At 41.3% G+C, this 26,704-nt stretch overlaps 1 protein-coding gene across 3 annotated transcripts in view; it reads left to right on the top strand.

Moving 5' to 3' along the window:
- Positions 1–557: 557 nt before the first annotated feature.
- LOC137260086 (uncharacterized) overlaps positions 558–26,704 on the top strand; it is a 28,701-nt gene continuing 2,554 nt past the window's right edge. Inside the window, exons 1-5 of one of the 3 annotated variants that reach the window (XM_067797777.1) lie at positions 558–721; positions 21,498–21,756; positions 23,197–23,400; positions 24,312–24,386; positions 26,087–26,173. In XM_067797777.1, coding sequence (XP_067653878.1) covers positions 21,527–21,756; positions 23,197–23,400; positions 24,312–24,386; positions 26,087–26,173 — 596 coding nt within the window. In that variant the 5' untranslated portion in view covers positions 558–721; positions 21,498–21,526. Of the gene's footprint in view, positions 722–13,197; positions 13,259–15,688; positions 16,097–21,497; positions 21,757–23,196; positions 23,401–24,311; positions 24,387–26,086; positions 26,174–26,704 lie in introns of those variants that run through there. The other 2 variants (XM_067797779.1, XM_067797778.1) reach the window with 2 other exon arrangements.

The raw sequence follows: 26,704 nt of genomic DNA, 5'->3' as shown, positions 1-26,704 counted from the left end.
GTCGATGCTCATGCTGTTGATCACTGGACTGTCTGATTTGGACTCGATGATTTACAGGCTGCCACGATATAATAATAATTCACTTATATAGCGCTTGGTATCCATCTGACTAGTTGCTCACTGGACGCTGTTAACAGTTTCTGATTATTATATATCTGGAATATTGATGAATGCAACGTAAAATAGTAAACAATCAAACCAAAACAAAACAAAATTTGCATGGGTACTAGGGACTTAAAAACATGGCGTCTAATTACGATTGCGTAACTGTCTGAGGGATATTTGCATATTCTCACAAACAATAACAACCTGTTCCTTGAAGTTCTGCCTCTGTTTCATATTGTTTAGAGCCTTGGTGTGACGTATGCATGGTTTTCTCGACCTTCTCATGGGTGTAACGATGTCAATTTCACTCCATGACGTCAACCTAGGAGAGCAGACGACAGTTTTAACTTCCGAGAAAATTCATTTTATCAGCGGTTATTGCCCTTAGGCTAATCCTTAACAGGCAACAAAGGACAGATGTCTTAATTTATTCAGGTTCGGTGTTAATGCTTATTCGCACTCCGCTATTTATATTGTGAAAGGCGGGCGAACGAACCAATTGTATTTCGTTGTTGTTAGTCAACGTTTGTCATTTCCTTATCACTCCGAGAAGCGCAGAGAAATATTCGGACATAGGAAACAAGCAAACGGGACGGATACAAACTTTATCTATCCAGTAAGTAACCTTTTTGTTTATTTTTGTTAATGTCGATATTTCATTCATGCTGATGTGACTGAAAAATTATATGTATTGACAAACAAGCAGTAGAACAATTATATTTATATCTAAATGCGAATTTCATCGAATACATTTTAATAAAAAGTGTATTACAGCGTATTTGTTAAGTAAATGACGTGTAAACAGTTTTGTCGCCATTTTTCGAATTTCATCGAATACATGTTAATAAAAAAAGTATTACAGCGTATTTGTTAAGTACATGACGTGTAAACAGTTTTGTCGCCATTTTCACAATGTTATATTGTTCCGATGAGTGGTGATTAAACTATAGATAATTAAGAAGTATAAAATAGTGTTATACTCAAATATTAACCCTTGCCTACGGTATTGATACATACACGTGTGTGAGATGGTGGTGGGGCGGGGGTGCTGCGGTGAAGTATCAATAATATTGATGCAAATCTAATATTGCAAACTCAACCGGCAGTACAAAGGTCATTGTCTCAGTATTAGTGCAAAATATATTCTGGGGCATGTTCCGACCACACATGCATTATCTTTTCGGTTCCAAGCCCTGGGCAGAGGCGGGTTATTACTAGTGGAGATAGCGTTATATTGTTGTTTCATCGCTGCGGGCGATGGCGGTGTTGTGCAGTCTTTGATTCCCTCCAAAAAAACTTTCTTCAGAAGCTGTTCAACATATGCTATGTGAAAGGAATTGACGAAATAGGCATGCAAAATAAAAATACTGTTGATATGTCGATATGAATTAGATCGAATCTCTGTACGCATTTTATGGTTGCCCTGGTTGAAATCTTCAGACATGTTACTGTGAGATGAAACGGGAGTTATGATTGATTGACTGATTGATTTACATCACCTTAACATTTGATCTTGTCGTACATGGTACCGATTGTTCCCACGGGTTCATGATTGATCGAGTTAAAAATAGTTTGGGGATCATTGACATATTTGGAATAGTTGGTCATTGTGTCAAGAGAATATTGCACTATTAGAACTGACGTTCGCCAGCGCGCCGTATTAAAAAACAACAAAACATTTTAAAAAATATAAAAAATAAACGTCTTTTTTATGTAATTTTAGTATAGATGTAATATGACTCATTTACAACTATGTATTTTCAGAAAAGGGTTTAACATTAGCTATACACTAATATTTAGAGTTCTGAATGTACAATGAGGCGAGGTTACGAAACAAGAACGTCATATGCTAATAATACAAGGCGTCATATTGTATATGCACTGTATGCCTTGAATTGTTTATCATATTTCTGTTGCATTTACATAATTTGACATTATCACATAATCTATTACGTATTTGCTATAAAAGTGACAGTTGCTCTTTCTTTTATTAGATTTGAGTTGATTTTCGTACGGTTGAATTCGAATTTTCGCTGTGAAAGTACATTAAGTGTTCATGTCTAATTATGACAAATAACGGTTTCATATAGTTGTCAGTTTCAAAGGTGATGCATTTGACTTCTCGCACATTCCTTCCGCTAACATGAGCACAGGAGTTAGACATGATCATTTATGAGTGATTTTGAGTTTTTTGCTGAAAAGCATATTAAAATAATAAAAAATATGTTCCAGCGTTTTTGTCAAGAACACTGGAAACAACATGAAATGTCGTTTTGGTATTTCATAATGTATTGTTTTGGAAAGCAGCAGAAAGGTTGATGCAAGAAAATCATATCTCCTTCTTCAATCATTAAAACATAAAATCCGATGTAATTGTTAGTACATTCCTTGTCAAAAACAAGGGAGCCGTGTTATCTAAGGACGAGTGAGTGAGTAAGTTTAGTCTTACGCCGCACTCAGCAATATTCCAGCTGTATGGCGGCGGTCTATAAATAATCGAGTCTGGACCAGACAAACCAGTGATCAACATCATGAGCATCGATCTGCACAACTGGAAAGCGATGACATGTCTCAACCATGTCAGCGAGCCTGACCACCCGATCCCGTTAGTCGCTTCCAACGACAGGCATAGTCGCCTTTTATGGCAAGCGTGAGTTTCCTATTCTACCCCTGACCTTCACGGGTCTGTTGTCTGAGGCGTCCCTGTTCTCCGTTTAAATCTAGGTATTCCATGTGATAGTTAATTTTCCTCCTCTGTTCATCATGATTATTATCTACAATTTCTCTCCCACATTGATAAGGTGTAGTATAAGCGGAATAGATTAAACGTCTAACCGAAGTTATGGGGTCGATTTTGCCACATGGGTATAATGTGTAAAGACCATTTCTGATGTCCCCCGCTGGAATTCTGCTATAAAATCATACTCACTCCCCTTCTCGCACTGGTATTTGAAATGAACATATTAATCGGTTCATAAGTAATAGTAATAAATATAATGAGAAGTAGCCCGGGGACGTCAGTATTCAGTCTGAGCCCGAAACTGTGGTGATATAGGTTTGCCACATATTCTAGACTTTCATTTGCTGTCTTGGATATATTTGTTCCAGGGTCTGCATGACAGACAAGAATATCACCTGAACGTCACAGAAATGCATCGGATCAGTGATGTTCCCTTTCTGTCACGTCAAACAATCGGAATCCTTTCTATAAATAGTCCTGCTAAAAATAACCATGTCCTTTCCCTCATGACTCATAAATCCTTCTCTGTACTGCTGACATGCTTCCTGTATCAGTGGGTAACCCCGCGATCACGTCCCTCCGCAAGTCTCGCGCTACATTCCGTCTATTTGTAGATGGCGCTGCGCGAAGAGGCGTGGCATAGTTTGAACATGCGTGGCGACATTACAAGAGGTATTTGAGGTTTGTGGGCACGGCTTGCGTCACTGTCGACAGCCTCGCCCGTCGGTGTAAAGGACTCATCGTCGCCGTGTCCGAAACAGGCGTTATAATGAATGATCTACACAGCACGTTAGAGCGTCGTTAACGCAAATAAGAACACCTTGATTTCTGTTTTCTCTGATCCGAAACTCCGGAATTAGGCAAGACTGACAAAATGTTAATAGAAATGTCGACTTTTAATCAGGGAACAATCAGACGTTTTGAGACAGTAAATGGAAACAAAATAATATTGCTGTTTGATGAATCACATGAATATAGAATGCAGGAAATGGGATGGGATCTTGAAAAATGATACTAGTATTATGTATAATAGCCTTCATCAGCGGGGAAATAAAAACACTGGATTGTGGAAGGCGCAGAAACGCATATTTCATTCTTCTTTGATGATAAAATGAGCAAATGAACATTTTATAAACAAATTCAACTTGGATCGCACTCGCTTCGGAGTAGACCTGCGCGGAACACTCGCTGATCTATAGCTATGAACCGTAAACGCTAGAGTGATTTAGATTAGTGTTACGCCGCACACAGCTATATCCAACTTTATGGCGGTGGTCTGTAAATAATTGAGTCTGGACCAGGCAATCCAGTGATCAACCTCATGATTATCGATCTACGCATTTGGGGGACAATTTGTCAACCAGGTCAGCGAGCCTGATCAACCGATCCCAATAGTCGCCTCTGAGACAAGCATAGGTTGATGAAGATCAATTCTAACCCGGATTTTCACGGGTGTAAACGCCAGAGGACAACCAATCTCGATCACGTGCCATGAAATTCTAACCTAGGCGCCAAAGGTGGATCTGTAGTGGAAACCATGTGAATGCATCACCCAAAGCAGTGGTGACACCAAACACCCACAAACTGACCAGGCGACACAGCAAAGTCCACGTGGAGGCACACGCCCACGTGCATAATGTGCAGGACAGGAAACAGGTGCGTGAAGCAACTTTAGTCGCGGAGTGTAAAAGGATTGGGGAAGGAGTTCAGCAGCTTCTTGTATGCCTCACAGTCCCTGAATCGCATTATTTTCCCTTCATCCAATTCCTGCAATGCTGAAGTCCTTAATGAAGGTTGTCTAGATTCTGTTTTTTCTCCCTTGGAGCTCCTTTTCATATGAAATGAAATTATTTGTATAGATAATCAGAGCTTACACGAGTCGCTAGAGCTCCAAATAGTTTTTTGGGGAAAGAGTATCATCACTTTTGAGTGGGTATTTCCCACTGCTTTCAGATATGTGAGTCTTCACGTAATTTTACTCAGTCAAGTAAAGTAAGCAGTAAGTTTACTTATTGAGTAAGATGCTAAGCAGGTGTGCAGTGCCTTTGTCTTTCCTAATCAAACCCAACTTAAATATACTGTAAAATATTTCATAAAACAAAGTTTTGCCGACAGTCAGACAGCAAGCAATGTCTTTTTCATCCTCCAAGCGATTTTTATAAAATTATTCCGTACGCAAATGTTTTTTGTGTATCTAGCATTTTAAATGCTTAATTGGTACGCAGCAATTATTTTTCTATGCTTTACAAATTTTCTATGCGTGTTAAATGTTGTTAAGGACAGCTTGATTCTCCAGAGTCTCCAGTGCTGTGGTCATGCCTCACTCAAAAGCTCGTACACCACATGCAGACCAGGGCCTCCTTTCACGAAGCACTAAGGTGATCGTAAGTCTGTCTGTATGCAGTGTTAAAGAATGGGAGTTAAGGTTAACCTTAGTACAGGTTGTTTCGTGAAAGGAGCCCCAGGGTGCCGTTGTACCCACAACCATAACCCCATGACTGCCTCAAGTCTATGTTACGGTGTGGGGCTTACGGTTACCGTAACACTAGAACCGCTTTGTTCAACGGCACCAAGGTGGTGTCTCAGGCAAATGTTCTCAGTATACCATTGGTATTGAGTTCACCCACCAGAGAAAGGATATGTTAATTCAGGCCTGGGTCCGATAAAGAAAATAAATATCCACTAAACGGGATAATACGTGTTTGGCGCATGCTATTTTGCAGGTAAAACGTCAAATGCAAATGGATCATCTCTTCTTTTTCTTTATTTCTTTCTCCGTCTTCTTTTTCTATTATTATAAGTATTATTATTACACAGCTGACTGAAAGAATTGTTTGATTTTGTGTAAGTTTTGACAGCTGAGACAAATAAAGAAGAGCGCCCATCTGTAATCTGTTGCATAAATGTCAACTCTTATGCCTTTTTGACGAGATCAAGAGCAAAGGCATGTCACAGAACAGTACAGTGCAATCACACGCCATAAAAAAGCCGGAAGTAATACCGTATAATATCGCCAGAGTAATGTATTGTGATACAGTCTCATGCATTTTCAATGTCTGTTAATCATGCATGTGAGAACGCTGAGCGGGTACTCTGGCACGCCTTAATGTTTCACCATGAAAAATAACGCCCCAAGGCTCGCAGTGATATACATGTAGAATGAAATGTCTGGATTTTTAAGAGAATTTTTAAGGTTTTAATGATGCTGTAACCAAGACATGCCTATCTGGTGTTTTTATCTGTCGGCATTGTCGATGATAAAAATGTGCCAACCAGGAATGACAAGATTCAGGAAATATATCGAATAGAATTAATAAGGGACCAACTCAAGTGGAATCTCTTAGTAAGTAAAAAAATTCAAGAACTTTCAACGTTCCTTGGAGGTTTACTTTTAATAAGTAAATAATTGAGTCTGGGCTAGACAATCCGGTCAACAACATGGACCATAGGTGACCATTCAAACATGGGTTGCTGAAGACCAAGGTTCGAGTCAAGGTCTTCGCGAGTAGTTGAATGTTGACGAAAAGCCCGATTTTGAGCGTGCCTGAGGCATGTTCTTGAGTGAATGGAGCAAAACGGTCTTACATTAACTATATGTAGTCACCAGATATCTGGAACGTCGTACACGCTGAGGTTATGTTAAAAGGGGTACTTAAGAATTTCTTCTAATTTGACGACTTGTATATGTGTGTGGTGGCTGTTTGCACAAGCCATAACTTAAACTGGTTTAATAGTGCAGGCTCGCTGAGATACCATGCCCCACTTAATCATGAATACCTCCCTCAGACACATTCTGCTGACTCCGAGGTGACCGGTCCCAGCCTGGTTCCCTAGGTCTGTTGCGCCTAAGTTAACACTCCGACACTTAGCATTACCGCAGGCGCAACAGACCCAGAGAACCAGGCTGCGATCGGTCGTAGTTCTGCCTGGTAATGCCGAGCGCCAGACAGGGACCAGCAAGTACAATATTGTAACGTCTTTTGGTATGAAGGCACCGGGGATCGAACTTGCGACCTTCAGCTCTCTGCCTACAAGAACACTTCAAACAATGATGGAACATGTGAAGTACCTGCTGCACAATAACGGAATACTCTTCCAATTGCTCTCATGATCAGAGCGTCATCATCACTTGACAGCCAAAGGCACATAACTGCATATATGTACGTGTGTACATTTGGTGTCATTTCTACCCGTGAAGGAACGGAGTAGAACAGGCCTTCAGCAACCCATGTTTGCTATAAAAGACGACTCTTCTTGTCGTAAGAGGCGTCTAACGGGATCGAGTGGTCACCCTTGTTTGACACGTGTTAACGGTTCCCAGTTGTGCAGATCAATGCTCATGCTGTTGATCACTGGATTGTTTGGTCCAGGCTCGATTATTTACGGACCGCCGTCATATAGTTGGAATATTGCTGAGTGCGGCGTAAAACTAAACTCACTCACTCACTCATCGATGTCATTTCTGATATTCAGTATACCATATATCTAATATATTTCTGATGATTGACAGTAGTGTGTGTCGTTTTGCAATGATATTTTATATTTATCAGCACTTTGAGCTTGCATTATTGCGTGGAGGTTAATTAACATAACATTCACCCACTCCTACTGTGTTTGCTACCATTGTGAGGCGATGGGGTAGACAATATTGAAAGGATTCGCTCTACACGCCCCGTTTCGATCTCCACATAGAAACTGCGTAAAACAATACTCATTTACTTTCAATTGTCATTGGTTTATAGAAAACCTGTTTCACGTGGCCAACATTTTACATCAGTTAGACGCCTTAAAAAGCAACAAAAATGTATATTAATAATGTCTGTGACAAGAGTAAAATTATAAAAATACAGCGTTACATATTCTAACATAGTGCATTGTACGAGTGTCATCTTTCTGACCGGATACATCATGCTCCCGAACCACTCCCTTGAAAATACGTGCCCATCTCCAACAGCCTCTGTATCGTAGACTTAAGTCTCTCTCACAGTTCCTGAACCGCATTATTTTACCTACTGCCAAGCCCTCTCTGCAATGTTAAGCCCTTGATGAAGCATGTCGACATTCCCTCAGATTCAGATCTGAAAATCTGGTCTCCCTGGGGCCCCTTTTCAATTTAAATGTTACTATCAAAATTATATATTCTGAGACTAAGCGTTAGTCCAGTTCGTTAGACTGAACGAGCACACATCAGGACTAATACTAAATTAGTCTCTGAATATGTAATTTTGACAGTCGGAAACAAGCCTATTTCAATGGAAAACGAGACCCAGGGAAACCAAAGATTCAGATCCTTAACCTGGAGAAATCTAGACTTGCTTCATTTAAGGATTTTGCATTGCAGAGAGGACTTGGGAGTAGGGAAGAGGCACTGTGAGGCAGACTACTGCACGGCGTACGAGTTACAGCTCAATCAGCCGTTCATTAACATGTTTAATAGCAGTGCGCGCCTGATCGGTTGATCTGTCGGGAACGCCCCATGGCGTGTCTTTGCACCTGGTGACACTGTTTTCACAAAATGTCACGATGTCCTCGCTGCCCTGTCCTATGATTATGATGAAACGCACCCCATTATTTTGACATGAAAGTATGATTGAAGATGCCATAACATAAGTTGCCATTCATATCCATGTGAATAAATTATACATAATTAGCCTTCAGTGACCCATGGGTTGTAGTCGACGACATACGGGATCTGGTGGTCAGGCCCACTTACTACTAGTGGTAAAAACGCCACACCGAAGACCCGGGTTCGATTCCCCGCAATGGTACGATACAGTGTGTGAAATGCCATTTTTGTGTCCCCTACCGTGATATTGCTGAAATATTGCTAAAAGCAGCGTAAAACCCAAGTCCCTCACTCACTTCATCTCAACAGCATGGAATGACGCTCTTAAGGTTGATCGCTGGACATTCGACCTTGACCCGATTATACACACTGACTGTCGTCACAGAGCAAACAAATACGAGTGTGGTGTTAAACTAAAGTCTTTATGATTAAACACAAATTATCAGTGATAAAACAGGTCATAAAGTTAAACTTTATATGCTCTTGTATATGACAAAGGACTTGTTTTAAGTTCCCTTTGATGGTTTCTCTTGTCACATATTACTATTGTAATTAGTACTGCTAGTGTTAGGGTTGCCAATTTTACAGCAGACAGGATTTCAGGGGTTTTTTTCATTCATTTATATGTCCGGAGCTCTAACACAAAGACCCGTGAAGGTCAGGGGTAGAATAGGCCTCAGCAACCCATGCTTGCCATAAAAATCGACTATGCCTGTCGTAAGAGACGACTAACGGTATCGGGTGGTCAAGCTCGCTGACTTGGTTGACACATGTCATCAGTTCCCAATTGCCCAGATCGATGCTCATGTTGTTGATCACTGGATTGTCTGGTCCAGACTCGATTATTTACAGATCGCTGGAATATTGCTGAGTGTGGCCAACTAAGAAACTAACCAACTTGCGTTCGGTAGGTAGGTACTTAAAGCGATTGCTCGTCACGCTGAAGGCACGTTCAAATTCCCTCATGGATACAAAGCCTGCAAAGGCCATTTCTGATGTCCTACGAATATTGAGTGTGGCGTAAAACTAAATTCACTCACTCATTCCAACACGTAAGTCAGTTCATGAAATACTCGTGACGATACAGGTGGAAATTGTTTCAGAAACCGATAGCCATATTTTCCATATCAAGTGATCGAGTTGTCACGAGAATACTGCGCAGGTTAATGCACATTATGCCAATCACTGGGTTGTCTGGTCCAGATTGAATTACAGACAGCAATCATACAGCTGGAACAGTGTTAAAGCACACGGGGAGAAACATGAGATACATTTCTTTCAAGCGTGCCAACTGATACGTACAAAGACATTTACTTACTTACACTTACTAATTCCGTTGGGGGATTCAGGGAACTGTTATAGTGTCTACTTCAGGACAGCCATGTCCAAATATTTCTACAGACCAAAAACTATGTAGCCAGGCTATATGATATTTAGTTATTATTATTATTATTCTGCAATCTTGATCTTTATCACTACCGCAGAGTACATTGTTTTGTCAGCTACCTTGTTCCTCTTTGTGACTTCCATTAATTACTGTATATGACATTTATGGCCTTTATTGGTCATCCCCCTTGGCTGTGTCTGTCATCACAATCAGCTGTAGAAGGAAGTGCTATTAGCTTCTCTATCTGTCCATTGTTGAATCTTTGCCTGTCTATTGTTGTTAAAAACTATATATATGTATGCTCACATCTTTACTGCACGTGAGAGATGAGAAGTGAGATGTGAGTGTGGAGACCGGCATTCCGACTGTCTTTGTGGGGACGACCGCGAGCAGGATTATGCCGCTCGCAGGAAAGGCCCTGGGGTTGAGCTGGAAGTCCACTCACCTCATTCATGTATACTCGTTTGTCATGTCTTGTGAAAGCAACTAAAGAAGTTTGAACTAAACTATGCCTTCGTCTCACCAACGTATTCATCATTTGTCTTCATCAAAGTATTGCATGTATGTAATTCTCCAGTCATCCTATCCATGAGACGATCCGAAGTCGACGTACCAACCATATATGAACCCGTTGTCAGAACTAATAGGAGCAGTATACTCGGTCAGTCTCTTATCTCGTAGAATTTCAAATGCCCAGTTGATAAATTAAATAAAAATTGTTTTCTTTGCCATTGAGATTTATAATACCCATTTCAGTTTTCTAATTGATCTTTTCTTATGTTCAGTTGTCCAGTGCAATTGTGCACCTCTGTAGCAAACATTTTTTGTCAAGAGACACCGTTCACTCTAAATCAAAGAACGCGTCCTCCAAAATGTGTAGTACAAACCTTTAATTTCTGCATGAAGGTGGTGGCGGAAAACAATCCTTTCACTTCGTCAAAACATGTTTATTAAATGTTTCCCAAACGAAATAATTAAATGCATCCGTCTAGCTTCTGTCACTACCGTGTGACGTGAACGGAAGTTACCGGAGTTCCAGATGACGTTTTTGTGAAAGTAGACGTGAGTTGTTAGTCAGTGCATTTCAGAAAGAAACATATCATATGTCATGAATACATTATTTAACACAGCAGCGGCAGTTTTGCTTGTACGCTGCTCATTCTTGACGCATGTGTGAATAATATTTATTACGTCATGGCGAGAGGAGCGTAGGATTGTCACTCACATAGCTCAGAGTTCAGTCAAACGTGAGGCGCAAGACATTGGAAGACGTTGTGACAACTGTTGCTACTGCTAAGGGAACGGTGAAAGGTATTGTGAGGTATTGTTTAACTTATTGCTTCTATGATGGGAGGTGCATCTGTCTTGTGTTTGAGGCGCTGGTTCATGTGGGTTCACTGTACTAAGTCCATTCCTAGAGGCCCGATCCGTGACATGACTCTAACATTACCGCAAACATATCACACTCACTCACTCACTCACTCACTCACTCTTCCAAATCCGGACGCTATCTTCATGTAAACGAGGTTTTCATGCGTAAGCATCTCATATATTTGGATTGAGTGAGTGAGTTTATTTTTACGCTTCACTCAGTTATATAGACAATCCAGTGACCAAGAGCATGAGCATCGATCTGCGTAACTTGGAACCGAGGACATGTTTCAACCAAGTAAGCAAGCCTGACCACCCGATCCCGTAAGTCACCTCATACTGTCGGAAAACTGTTGAGTGCAGCGACAAACAAACAAACAAAGCTGCATAAGCCAACACCCACAAGCAACTGAATCTTGTTAAGCCGTCGCCTATCCCTATACCAGTGGAGTAAGGTCACCTTAGTGACTTACAAATACCTTAGTGCTGTGTGAAAGGAGGTCCAGATATTCAATGTTGAGAAAGACCTTTGCGCTGAACACCTGCAAAAATTGCTGATGCAGCCTCAGGTAATAATTCCTATTTCCTGATAAAACAAACATTTCCGTGTAGAATGGAACCTTCTTGTTCCAGATCCCGACTGTAAGTGTCCGGGTTTCGAAGAAGACTCCATAAATTCCTCAGCTGTCCAGTCAAGGAGAGATCTGGCATGTTAGGGCAATACCCGAGACTCCGCGAACTCCATAGTGCAGTAGTGTATTAACGAGCAAGTGATTGAATATTCCTTTATGCCCCTTCCACCGGACCTGGTGTCAGCGAGTGACTATGGCTTTTGGCAATATTACATCAATATCACAGCGGGGGACACCAGAAATGGGCTTCACACATTGTACCCATCAGGGGAATCGAACACGGCGGTGTGACGAGCGAACACTTTAACCACACGGTTACCCAACCGCCCCTCCAGCATTGGGACTATATGGCAGGGTGATAGCGGACTTCACATGTTATAGTGCATAAGTAATCTTACAGACGAAGACATCCTACATACCACAAAGATTTAGAAGGATGGCGATAGTGGTATACCTCCAAGACCCCCGTCGTTAACCAGCCATTCCATTCACTTCAAAGTAGCAGGCCATGTAAACGAAAGTACCTATAGTACTATAATAATCTCTCATTAAGACACACGAGGCGGCGGGGTAGCCTAGTGGTTAAAACGTTCGCTCGTCACACCGAAGACCCGGGTACATGTGTGAGGCCCATTTTCTGGTGTCCCCTGCCGTGATATCGCTAAAGCGGCGTAAAACCAAACACACTCACTCACTTATTCACACATTCACTCACTCCCACTCACTCACATACCATACCGTTACTTCATTGCGTCGCTACACCAGCCGTCGTGCAGGAGACACATGCCAGTGCCATACATAATATCTAGATTATCTGTAGAGATGCCCTATCAGGTACTGACTGGTAGACAGCATTGATGAACAGTATGACACCAGGATATTCCCTGTTTACTAAAGTTTACCTGTGTTTTATTAATCTATCACCTCATCTAAGTTGACTATATCCTGCTCATGGAGCACTGAATCAGTTTTTGTGCACGAAACAAATTTGTTTAAGCTGCCTTTGTTTGAACTATTTATAGATTCATCATGACCGCACACTCCTCGGGTTGAAAGGCGGACATCGGCCGAAATGACCGCTCCTTTACACATGTTTGGGAATATCCACATACCTCACGAATGTGTTGATATAACGATTCATAAATGAACTGTTATTTAACAATACCAACCCTTTTCCATGAGAAACGTCTCGTGCCCACCCCTTTAAGGCTACGCCCCATTGTAACCTCGTGTGAACCCCACCCTTCCTGCTACAATGATCCCCTGACCCCGAAAGTAAGTGTCGATATTTGCCGGTCGTTTCAATAAGATTATAACGTCCTGTTAGTTTACGTCAGCTTATAATAACAGAACACAGTGACGTCACGTCGCGGATGAGTTTGTCAGTTCCAATACATTCACGAACCGGGAGCCGACAGTCTAACATCGCGTCAAGGAGACGGTATATTTAGAAACCGGTAAGTGTATTGTATTACATGACTAGTTAAATCTCTATTTGTTCCCATATAACAATATGTACATTTTACTGCCTGTATGCATCATTTCAAGGGAAAAATGCGTCATAAAATACCGTTTAAGGTAGTGTTAACTTGATATTTGAAACTAACGCAACCACCGTCATTACTTTTGATACTTTTGACCTTGCTTGAATATTGACAATAGCGGCTTAAAACTAAACTCACTCACTCTTGTTCTTTTGATAACATTCAACATCTCGTCTATGAATCTGAAATGCAACACAATCTGAAAAATATCTGCATCGTTGAAATGGTGCTGTGGACGACGTTAATCACCATTTGCCCTACAATGTCAATTAGCCAATCTCGCAATGTTTAAACTTCCCAAACTTCTCTCATGTTAACTTTTTTACTTGACAATTAAAGAAACTTATAGTTTCCTGCGGAATTCACCCAATTAGGAGACAAATGTGCCCGCGATAAAAAACATCCAACTTTCCGCTGTTTCCAAATAAGTAAATTTTGTTGTAGGCAGGTACGAGTTAGTTCGAACGGGCTGACATTTCTAACTCCGACAAGGTATGTCTCGTTCCCTGCCATTACCAAGCACTGGTAAAGGCCACATCAGTCACAGGGGTTTTATAGATTTTACTTCAAAGTCGGTCATGAAAAATACATGTTCCACAAAAGAGCTGACTGGTCACTTACCTTGTTGAAACCTTGTCTTACCTGCGTGGCAATCAGATAGGCGCACGCAACGACGTCGCCAGAAGGCATGGACTAATCATTTTCAGGTATATTTGCATTTTAGTTGCACTTAAAACACTTTACATCGATCACCTATCTATTCATGATAAAGTTTTATGTTTATTCATAATACAACTGATTGTGCACAGATGCTATTTGTAGAATATAATGTGCTCTTTATTGGTGTATTACAAGGCTTGCAAATACTTCGGTAGCTTTTAATGTCTGATGTTAATGTATATAGAGGCAGATCTTTGATATGCAGTGGAGGTGATGGCATTCTTTTGATGCGGCGTGTGAGGACAAGGTCGTGTCGGGTCGTGTTATTTTCTTTGATTTGATGCATATTTGGAGCATATTTGTATTCAGCTTATCAGAGAGATGCATAATGTACTAGTTTACGCAGAGTGTTGGAGAGCAGACTTTCTGTATCCAGCGAAACGGATATCAGTTATAAAACTGATCATTATCTATTACACCTTTATGTTTGTCTGAAAGAATGAAATTTATTGCATGTAATAAATCTCAGCCAGGGAAACCCTTCCCTTGAGTAAAGTACTACATTACGTCAGCGTCGCATGCACTTCACGACTTGAAGATGTGCTGTTAAGATGTAGATAAAAACACAAGTCGCTGTTATTCAAGACTTTCTTTTTGTCTTTAGTAGTAAATTAACGCTTAAGGTGATACAAGGATTTCTACTAATAGCATGAAATGGTGCAGACTTTTAACTTAAGTGCAAAAATAATTTTACTTCTTCAACAGACGTGAGTTATTACAACTCTACATTGATTACTCGGGAAGTGGTAATTGAATGTGAGGGTGGGGAGAGTCGCCGGGGGAATGTCGAGAGGTGAGGGGGAAGGAGGAGGTATCATGTATTATACGATACTGGTGTGAGCTCTCGCGTTTAATGGAGGTTACAATGTTTGAGAAGCATAAGGTGCATTTTAGATTGGTACTTGACTTCTTGAAATGCATGCTCAGTAGGACAGAAATAGATCGCTCGAGTATTTACATGCACTAAGTAGATCGATAAATGCATTATCTAATGCGTACAGTTTGGTCGGTACATGTAAACGGCAACTGATACTCGAGTTATAAGTTTACGTCACATCGCTTATGTTTCAGCCATATTGTGACGTCAGAAGGTCGTCAATAAGAAAAGATACAATGTACGCAGTTTATATGATATGTGATATGGGCTTATGTAGACCCTCTGTGATACAGTAGTGGTAACACTGACTGTAACGTCTCCCTGCCTTCATTCACTCTGTACAAAACGTAATCCAAGTTATGATAATAAGGCTATACATAAAAGGTGAAATGTTTCTCGGGCATCGGCGCTTCATTTTTATTTGTGCGCGTAACAATGCTTTATTACCATTAAAAAATAATTTTGACCTGACGGCGTCCCGATCACCCATTTGTCCACTATAAGAATGGGTGTCTTTAAGAACGAGTGTGACTGAATCCTGATTAACGCATGCTAAATTTTCCAAACTGTATTTCTGAGAGCAAAATTTTAAAAAGTTTTCCTTCTTTGTCACCTTCTTTTAGTAAAATATGTTTTCAAAAAAAATCCTACCGCCGTCGTCCCTTTCGGAAAAAATGTGCCCTAGAAACATTTAATACTTTATGCAGCCTTACACCAATACATTCTAGGTGCGATTAAGTGACATCATGAACACACGGCAGTGCGTCAACTAGAGCAATGATCTGTCCGTCAACGCTAAACACACTGTGGCTATTTACTGAGGCATGAACAACAACGGGAGGGTGGTCGCTCCCATTCACGGAGCTCAGTGCTTAAAAGTCCACTTCAGTTGCTGTTAAAATAAGGATTGGCCTTTGTATGAAACATGCGCCTTTTTTAATTTAAGCAGTATTTATTATTCAACTGGGCGACGCATAATTGCTGTTCAATGTGGTATCCGTGACGTGTGTTGCTGGGGGTTGGCCGCTTGTGAACGCAGTATTGGGCGTAACAACCGATTGTTATTACCGAGATATTCAAATAGATACTCACTTAAACGGACAGAATCAGTGTCTCCGATCTGTGCAGCGAGTCGAGTGTATTTAACCTCAGAGGTAAGTGTTCGTGGCTATGGTGACAAATAGCATACCCCTGATACCAACAAAATTTACCTCTTCAATATATTTAACAATTAATTCACTAATGAATCAAGAATTACTTCACAAGATGTTTCGACTCGTTCAGGAATATTATATTTGTATAAATGTAGGTGCAAGTGCACATGCGGCATGAGTATGTGAGTGTGTGTGTGTGGCTGGGGGTTGGGGTTGGGGTGTGTAAGGCTGATGGATATGTCTTTCTAATAGTATATATTTATGTAACATATAGTCATTTGACGCGTCCGGGATCGAACCCCATGGTGGGCACGCAGAGGTGGTATCGCACTTTACAAACCAGAATCTAGATTTTCGAAGCTCTCTTAGCGCTACGATTGTCGTACGTGACATGCATTAACATTAACCTACGACTATCTTAGCGCTAATTTAAGAGAGCTTAAAAAATCTAGACCCAGGGCTCCGTTTCACAAAGCTCTCGTAAGTCTAAGATCTCGTGAATGTTCTCGTAGCATTCGTTCAATTACTGTAACATTTAAAGCTCATTTGACGTGGTCCGGGATCGAACCCCATTAATTATGCTCACCACAGAGGCGGTATCACACTTTACAAACCCAGGGCCCCGTTTCAAGGAGCTCTCGTATCTTTTCTTGTAGCAGTCGGACCTCCCATGTTACATTAGAAGAGGTACAAATGCCTGAGTAATAGAGTAAAGTTACGGAATATGAGGCTTACGAGAGTTAAGTGAAACGGGACCCAGTGGTTGATTGTATGAGCATCGCCAGTCGCGTCAATTAGCGGACACCCGCCTCAATGTACTAATACAGCATTTTAGAATGCAACATTGTCATTTCTTCTAGATCTCTTTCGTCAAACATTGTATTGACCCAGTCCAGTAGTTAATAGTTTAACAGTGGAACCCCCTTCTCCATATCCTATTTCATACTGTTCTGCTCTTCATGTTGTAATCCGAAATATGAACTTAAACCTATTTTACTCGTATCATATGTTGTACGTATGTACGTTCAGGGACTGCACAGAGGCGAGTAAGTTGCTCCAGCAAATTGCAGTAGAAATTTCTAAATTAGAAGTGTTTTATATATTATCCAAATTATGTTATGACAATATAGCGACAGTTATTATTTTGTAGAGGTGACTCGGTTCTTTTATTGTAAAAATATGAAAAAAAGAGCGTACAGGGACATAATGTTTGAAGTAAAGTAATTTTTGTCTCAATGTGATTGACACAAGCATTTTCCGTCGCTGATGATTCCTTAAACCATACCACAGTGTAACAGGTTTTCCTTGTGGATTAGGGATGAGTGAAATACAATGGGACGTTCTCGTAAAAGACCTTTAAAAGCGTCATTTGTTCTCAGCCACGTATCTGTTAATTTCGTTTCATAATAGTCGTCATTTGAATATCCATAACAGACTTCTCCAACATTAAATATATTATCAGGATATCGTTTTCTATTCAGGAGTTCGAGGTTGATGTATGCATTACTACATGTAAACTCTGACTTTTCTGTCATATATGATCTCTCCAGACTGTGACGATATTGTCTTCAGAAAACGGTTAATACCTAACAGTCTAATTTAAGAGTGCACAGTTAGTTTTCGTGGTTTTATCACCTCCCTATGCGTCAATCAGACGGACTAAAATGCAGTCATGCAATTTTTTACAAAGCCAGAAAATGCATATTCATTACATTCAGATGTGTTTTGAACATGAGTTAAACTCATGAAGTCATATATAAGACAATAAAGCAGGACGATGCCACACGAATACCTGTCCCATTGTAGAGAACACGGTTGTGTTGGGTCGCGGAGTTTCTTTGATCGCGCGTATAGCGAGCTTTCATCATATATACATACGACAGGGCAGGTGCTTACTCTACACATTAGAAGAGTGTAATTGTCTGTGAAAGAATTGCTCAGGACATAGGTAACCAAGCATTCTGTCTCACAGTCCCTGAACCATATTTTTTTCCCTAAGCCTAGCTCTCCCTGCAGTGCTAAAGCTCTAAATAAATCAAGTCTAGATTTCCCCAGGTTTTGAATCTACTGGCCGAGATGAACTACGGTTCTTATGTATATGTTGTGAAAGGTCGACTCTCCGACAAGCCTGACCTAATCTTCTATGCTAAAGAAGCACACACCCATATATTCCAGTGATTAAATTGAATCAACAAGGAATGGTTAGTGGCTGGTGCCGGTATTATGGACGTAGTAAATTTTACGGTTTGTGTGTTTTTGGGTGACTGCTTTCAGACTACATTGTGTGTTTTTGGGTGACTGCTTTCAGACTACATTGTGTGTTTTTGGGTGACTGCTTTCAGACTACATTGTGTGTTTTGGGGATGCAACAAACTTTTAGCTGACGCGGGAATGTCGTAATCAGTTCAGACGGATAACTGAACATGTTTTCATTAAAATATTGCATTTCGCCACAACATTTGGTTTAACAACCGCATTAAATTAATGCACAGTAGTGTGATCCATACATCACTTGGACAAGTATCGCTTCAATACCACATACAGTCCCTCTGAGCGGACCGATGAACAGCAATCGAAAACTCGAAAACTAATTAACATATAATACTCAGTGAAATGCTTATCATATTCAAAAGATTAGGCCCCCTCGGTGAGACTTTTGCAGAATGTTAGCCGTGATTTTTTTTTTTAAAAAGTGTTAAACAAACTATTCTTAATATATTTACACAGTTCACTATTCTGTTACGAGGAAGGAGTGCAAAGAAATTAAGAAAGGGACAAGCAGGTGTGCGAAAAAGGATGGCGACGGCACAGCACAGGTTAATTAATCAATAACTTTGTCGGCACTTGTGCACATGCTTCTCGAACACCAGACAGCTCCTTTCAGCGCCAATACGATGATGGTCGCTGATGATGTTGATGTTGGCATGATGTTGATCTACTGGATTTTCTGGTCCCGTCTCGGTTATTTACAAATCGGCATTCAGTTGGAATATTGCTGAGAGCGGCGTTACACTACAAACAAACTCAAGTAATAAAACCCCAGATATAAGGTAAAGGAGTGAAACGTGAATGCAATCTGTGAATGTGAATGTACTTTAACACCGGAGTCCTTGAAATCAGATGTTGAGGACGATGGCAGTTTACTATCGGGGTACTCCCAAGATACCACAACATCCTCCGAGGCGTTCTACATTTTTAATCTGTTATGCGATGATAAAAACTGGTAATACAAGCAATAGATCATAAACTACCTCATGTACATCTGGACAGCTTCACGGGACATTACTCATCCTCACGAGGTTAGGGTGATATTAATCTTGGTTAGGGCGAATGTTAAAGAAGGCGGTTCCCTGACCCTGCATACGTAAACAGACTATTTAAGGTTGCCCCAATTTTACACAAATTTTCAGAATAGCTATGGCATACAAAAACACCATAAAAACTTTACATGGCCCATCTCGGGATTAAGTGCCCCTGTGCCAGACTGGAAGAGTCATCAAGATAATTACCATATATCATTTGGATACTAACTTTAGACATGTCAGAAGGCATTATGAAATGGAATTAGAAACTACGGTCCTAAATACACCAGATTTACATGCCTGAATACCAGAAGCCAAAAACAGACCGTCCTGTTGTGAGAATGTGAAATGAATTGTTTTCCACATCGTGCGCAGTTGGGCTTCGAGTGAAACCCACTTCTGGTGTCTCCTGTGTAATATTGCGGGAATATCGCTGGGAGCAGCGTAAAAGTAAACTCACTCACTCAAAGAGGGGAGCGGTGGGCGAGCTGCCTAAAGCGCCAGGCTAGTGATTCAGCGAGGTTGAGGTCTACCTGTGACAGGGTTTAAACCTTGGAGTCAGCTTTGTGTGCAGACTCTTTCCGTGTTGTCACAAACCCTAGTGTACAGCCCTGTACACTTAAAAGAGTCCACGAATCCGTTGGCATATGACCAGATGGTGGCGACATGAATACGTGCAGTAAACATGGACAAAGTGCTGTGACTATGTGTCCCAGTCCACCCAACTGTGAATTGGGTACCTCACTAGGATGAGAGAGCCACACTAAACTCGGTGCGAATAGTGGCAGCAAGAGTTGTGTAGTCCCCAGGGAGTTGTGATTGATAATACGGTGTGAGGCTGAGACGGACATCCAATGATCGAGGGGAAAACAAATACCAGCGCCTTGAGCAAGCATTGATATGTGCGCTATATGAATATCCTGTAAGAAAAAAGATATTGTGAAATGAATAATGCAACACAAGTCGGTCCAATGAAGGTGGAGCATTATAAAATGTCAGTGGGTTTGATCTATGGTTCCCCTTTCATAAAACTATTGCCCATGTTTTGGTAACAACGCACGAGATCCTTTACGTCAGCAGTGTTACCGATGCTTATTAACTCATATACAGAGTCGATTACGGACCAAACTATCTAGTGACTGATACTATTGTTTGTGTGCTTGTTGCATCATACTCGCAATAGGACGATATCTAAATAAAAGTCTGAATGACAACATGAGCATCGACGTGTCACCACCCGATCCTGACCACCCGATCCTGACCACCCGATCCTGACCACCCGATCCTGACCACCCGGTCCTGACCACCCGATCCCGTTAGTCGCCTCTTTCGGCAAGCATAGTCGTGTTTCATGGCAAGCATGGGTTCGAGAAGGCCTATTCTACCCCGAACCTTCACGGGTCTGTGCAATTGGGAATCGATGTGTCAACCAAGTCAGCGAGCCTGACCACCCGATCGCGTTAGTAGCCTCTTTCGGCAATCACGGGTTGCTCTCGACAAACAATTAGCTCAAAACAATTTTAATCCGGATCTTTACGGTTAGCTAGTGGAAAGCCACAACTGAATATGTGCTGTTGATTTGGTTGAACGCGTTCATGTCATCGGGATCGACAAATGGTGGGGGCTGATTACTCTCTAACTGTGACAGTTTACATTTGCAGTAGAGTGAGTGAGTTTAGTTTTGTGCGCTCAGCAACATTCCAGCTATATGGCGGCTGTTTGTAAATAAATGAGTCTGGACCAGACAATCCAGTGATCAACACCATGAGCATCGATCTCCGCAAATGGGATACGGTGACATGCAAACCTGACCACCCGATCCTCTTCGTTGACTTTTACGGTGAGACAAGCATGGGTTACTGATTAGTTCTATCGCAGATCTTCACGGGTATGCTTTTGCAATATAGCTTCTCAGACTTGACATTGAGACTACATATCTTCTTTATCAAGCAGATGTTGTACTGGAGGTGTCTGGTTGTTTTAGTTTAAGCAGGAAAAAGGAGATCGCCTCAAGCAGTTTCTTTAAACCGATGTGTCATCCCTCAACAGCTGATACCTCTATCTTGTTGACATCGGACACTTTACTTATTTCCTTGCAGATCAAAGCCACAACAACCTTGCACCAGACATGAATCAAACGGCGGGGATGAATGGCACAGAGCCAGAAATTATTGAAGACCTCGCTCCAACCTGGAGCGGATTAACACAAGCTGAAGTGGTAGTGGTAGGTGCTGTTGGCGCTGTGATACTCCTCGCGACGTTGGCAGTGATTCTACGCATCATCATGCCTCGAGTACGACAGAGATCTACCAAAGAAAAGGTCATACAACGGAAGCCGATCGTTGAAGAAAAAACAGGGTAAATATTCTTTCATGTTCGTTTGTTCGTGAGTGAATGAATTTGATGATAAGGGGTTTTTTCAAACCCCTGGCAGTGGAAATGCAGTATTCTTTAATGCTTTTCAGTGCCTGTCCAAATTTCAGAGAGGTCACATCCTACCTATTTTGCCCAAGAGGTATAAAACATGTACATTTATTCAGAGCAGATACACTCCTGAAAACCTGATGTTGTCCATTCGTATTATTTTTACCATCATTTTGCATTTTAAGCCTCATGGAAAGGGGCAGTGGGGTAGCCTTGTGGTTAAAGCGTTCACTTGTCACGCTGCAGATCTAGACCCGGGTTCGATTCCCCACTTGGGTACATTGTATGAAGCCTATTTCTGGTGACCCGCGCCGTGATATTGCTCCAATATTGCTAAAAGTGTTAAACCAACACCAAAGTCACACACTCACTCAAATAATCAAAACTGATTCTTATTCTGATAATTTGCTTTAATAAGACCAGTTATGGTCTAATCTGAATTAAAAACAGTTACCTGGCAGGGTTGACATCTTCCCAAATACGACAACGGCGTAAGTTTAAGATCGTAATTAATTTAACAACTGGACAAACGCAAACATTTTTTTAAATATTTGTGAACAGAATAACAACATAAAACACAGAGCAGAATTTCAGTAAAATGCAAATCCATAAACGATTTTACATTTTCCATGCAAAATTGCACGATGAAGTTAGTTGTCCTTGATTGCGTGAGTTCATCAACGTGTTGGCTCGTGGTGCTAATAGCACTTAATCATCGCTGTTATGTGTCACTCGGGAGTGTCAGCGTTCCTGAGCATAGAACTCAATGTAAGAACATCTGGCTGTCGTTGTCGTTGACAAGTTCCGATATCAGTTGTCATACTGTCGTCGCACAACTTTGGAATGTTACTTTGTTCGGTCTTGTATGATTCATTTAGAGTCGTGTCAGACGTACAAATGTTCTGTACATCATATGTGACTCTGTCCAGTACGTCGAAGACATATGCGCTCGACATTAATGTACTGTTGTATACATTTCACTATCGCGGGTCGCATGTGAGTGAATTGGTTTAGTTTTAAGCAATCGAGTCGGCCAGATAATCCACCGATCCACAGCATGAGCATCGATCTACGTAAAGGGTATACGATGATATGTGCCAACCAACCATGTGACCACCCGACCCCGTTAGTCGCCTATTGAGTCAAGCATGAGTTATTGAAGATCAATTCTAACCGGATCTTCACGGATCCTGAGTTATTAACCGCAGGATGCATGAAGATGTTCATGCTGTCAATAGTTAGTATGCATATGTGCAATGCACTTTCACATGTTGAAGAAAATTATTTCCGGACTCTGAAATTAATCCTATTACCAATCAAACAGAGACTTCATTTATTTTGAAATTAACAAACAAATTAATTTCTATTTTTCAGGAATCTTTTGGCTCCGGGGACACCGTCTTCCCAATCATCTCGTTCGACATCCTCCCGTTCCAGTAACCATGGCGACTGGTCCGATGCCTCCTCCTACAAAACAAAGAGCACGTACTATTCACAAAACAGCCTGTTTCCGGGGAAACCAAACTCATTCAGTAACCTACGTCAACAGGCGGGTCTCAATTCTGCCAACGCATCACCGTGAGTTGATTAACTGTCTGCATGAAATGTGTGTAGTAAGAATCGACTGTTGACTAATTCCTCTCCACTCGTTCTTTGCGTTTCGTTACTGTGGTATTGGCTGCTTTGTAGGCTGTCATGACATCTTGTTCTAGGGGGGTTGTCGGTTTGAAAACCAAATGAATATTCAGTGTTCCACTCATGTCATTTTTTACAGTTGTTTTGCTTTTAATTCCATGTGAATTCTGGTTTGGGTGGATAATTATGACTGGACGTTCGTATACGAATTCTGCTACTCGACATGGAGTCCCCGGTTTTGTTCATCTTTCATTGTCAATCTGCCATTGGATGAAAGAATCTTGCACTCGTTCTCGTTATAGTATCATATAAGCATAAAATATGGTTCTAATGTTTGGTGTTTCTTTGCATTACAATGAAGTACTTCAGACCAATGGAATGTTTAGCCCTAATGCCGGAGAAAGTGGCTATTCTTCTGGTTTCTTATGACATAATTCAGTAGAGAGTGAAATGTTCATGTTTGAGTCTCTCTAGCACTGTAGTTGCAACCTTCATCTGAATTCATCATGAGCTGTTTTTATTACAGAAGCATTTTACCACAAAGATAAATTGATTCCCGGACATTTAATTTGCTTGGGAAACGATGACAATTACCCAACTATCGGTTTAGCAGCCTCAGCGTACAAATATATGCTTGCTGTTCTCATGCTCTGCATATATATCGTAATGTACAATGGTACCGTTGTAACGAACTCATGGGGACCACCAAATCTACTTTGTTATCACCTCTATTTGAGAGGCGCGTTTCGGCCATAATATACAGCGAGTTGTCGGGAGCAAACAAAACAGTTCGTCATAAGCGAGTTTGCTATATGCGTATTTTGCTGTATCTACATACATCGTGTTTGTTCCAGGGCTTCCTACAGAAGTAAAACAACCGAGAGGCTGAACGACGACTTGATATCTATGATATCGCACCAGTCTAATGTGTGAGTATATATATTTACAGCTAAAATGGATAGAATTATCATTAAAACGCTCGCACGTTGGTGGCTGGTAGTAAGGGCAAAGGGCAAAGGTCAAGGTCGAATGTCGTCACTGTCAATAGTGACGTCATCTGTGTTGTTCTATGACGTGTCTATATTTGTAAAAAGTGTGTCAGTGACCTCCGTCGTTTGTTGTTGGCAGTAAATGCTTCTATACCGATGCCGTTGTTTTATTCTTGTTTTTATTCTTGTTTTATTAAAAATTCTATTAATTTTACCTGTAATAACGGTAACGCTATTTTTCAGGGCATTATCATTTGCAGGAGCCCTCGATCTTTTCAACTTCGTCGGGCAGTTATTGAAAGACCTCGGCCTTCTGCAAATGATAATGCCCTGAAAAATAGCTTTACCCTTATAATAGTACCACCAGAAATTACCATGCAGAAATACTGTTAAACAGAAGCCACAGCAATCGCTTACTCTTAATTTTCCTGGTAGTCACGTGGGTTAAACGTTCGGCAGTCACACCGAGGGTCGAGTTTCGAATCCCTGTACTGGTACCGAATGTGAAGCTTTGTTCTGGATATTGTTGGAATACAGTGGTTTGGGCTTAGCTACCTCTCACTTCGTCACTCCCTTTGAGTGGATTCGGGATCTGAATAGGGCTTCAGTGCTTAATGCTTGGTTTGGAGCCGTGAGAAATGGGGATTGGGCGTTTGGGCCATGCACATGAGTTGATTACTTGTGGTACACATGTCTGTGTGCTAAATGTCATTAGCCAGGGACTGACTGTTCACACATTTAGTTATGGTTGGTAGGTGTGCGGGCTAAACGACATTTGTTCTTATGTAACCTTCCGATCCGCAACTATTTAAACTAGTGGCATATGATGTTGAATATTCAACATAGATTTTAAAGGAGGGTGGTTACATTGTGATGATGAACGATGCTTGTCACGATATGTTATCCGTGAAGGTCCCGGGCTAGAATAGGTCTTCAGCAACCCATCCTTACCATAAAAGGCGACTATGCTTGTCGTAAGAGGCGACTAACGGGATCGGGTGATCAGGCTTGCTGACTTGGTTGACACATGTCATCGGTTCCCAATTGCGCAGATCGATGCTCATGTTGTTGATCACTGGATTGTCTGCTCCAGACTCGATTATTTACAGACCGCCGCCATACAGCTGGAATATTGCTGAGTGCGACGTAAAACTATACTCACTCACTGTCGTGATATGTGACATTCCAACACTAACATGTCGCTGTCTTCAGGCTGGAGCCGCTCATACAGCTGGAATATTGCTGAGTGCGACGTAAAACTATACTCACTCACTGTCGTGATATGTGACATTCCAACACTAACATGTCGCTGTCTTCAGGCTGGAGCCGCCCATACAGCTGGAATATTGCTGAGTGCGACGTAAAACTATACTCACTCACTGTCGTGATATGTGACATTCCAACACTAACATGTCGCTGTCTTCAGGCTGGAGCCGCCCATACAGCTGGAATATTGCTGAGTGCGACGTAAAACTATACTCACTCACTGTCGTGATATGTGACATTCCAACACTAACATGTCGCTGTCTTCAGGCTGGAGCCGCCCATACAGCTGGAATATTGCTGAGTGCGACGTAAAACTATACTCACTCACTTTCGTGATATGTGACATTCCAACACTAATATGTCGCTGTCTTCAGGCTGGAGCCGCTCAACCTCTCGGATCAGTATAGAAGTAACTGGGAACAAACGTTTGAAGAGCAACACGCGGAGAAAGGTCACACGAAGTAAGTGATTTTAGGTTTATATGTCTCTTGAGTACAGCGAACGAAATTCGTGGAGGTGCAGTTCTGACCTTGTCAGAAACCCTTGAATTATTGTTCACAATATCGATCATTTGATTGTCTAGTCCAGATTGTGTTATTTAGAGGTCGACTTCATGTAACTAAACTATTGGAGATTGCAAAATCAGCGACCTAATGTTAGCGAAAGATCTTAGCATTAGTCAGTCACTTATTATTTTTCCAGTGAATCCGCGAAGATCAGGATATGCTTGTCGTAAAAGGCGACTAAGGGGATTGGGTGCTCAGGCTTGCTTTTCTTCACATCGCAGTTGCACAGACCGATGCTCATGCTGTTGATCACTGATTGAGTCGATTATTTACAAACTGATGCCATATAGCTTAAATATTGCTGACGGTAGCGTCACACAACAAACAAACAAGACAAAACACTTCAAGCAATTTAGATCTGAGAGCACGGGGGCTGATGTTGATGAGTGTCTCGTTAGCGCAGCTGACTTGCTATAATTGTAACGT

This window comes from Haliotis asinina, chromosome 13, assembly GCF_037392515.1.
Source record: "Haliotis asinina isolate JCU_RB_2024 chromosome 13, JCU_Hal_asi_v2, whole genome shotgun sequence".
In the NCBI taxonomy this organism is placed as follows: Eukaryota; Metazoa; Mollusca; class Gastropoda; order Lepetellida; family Haliotidae; genus Haliotis; species Haliotis asinina.
Note: the sequence above shows the minus strand (reverse complement) of the source record. Positions and strands in the feature narration are given on the sequence as shown.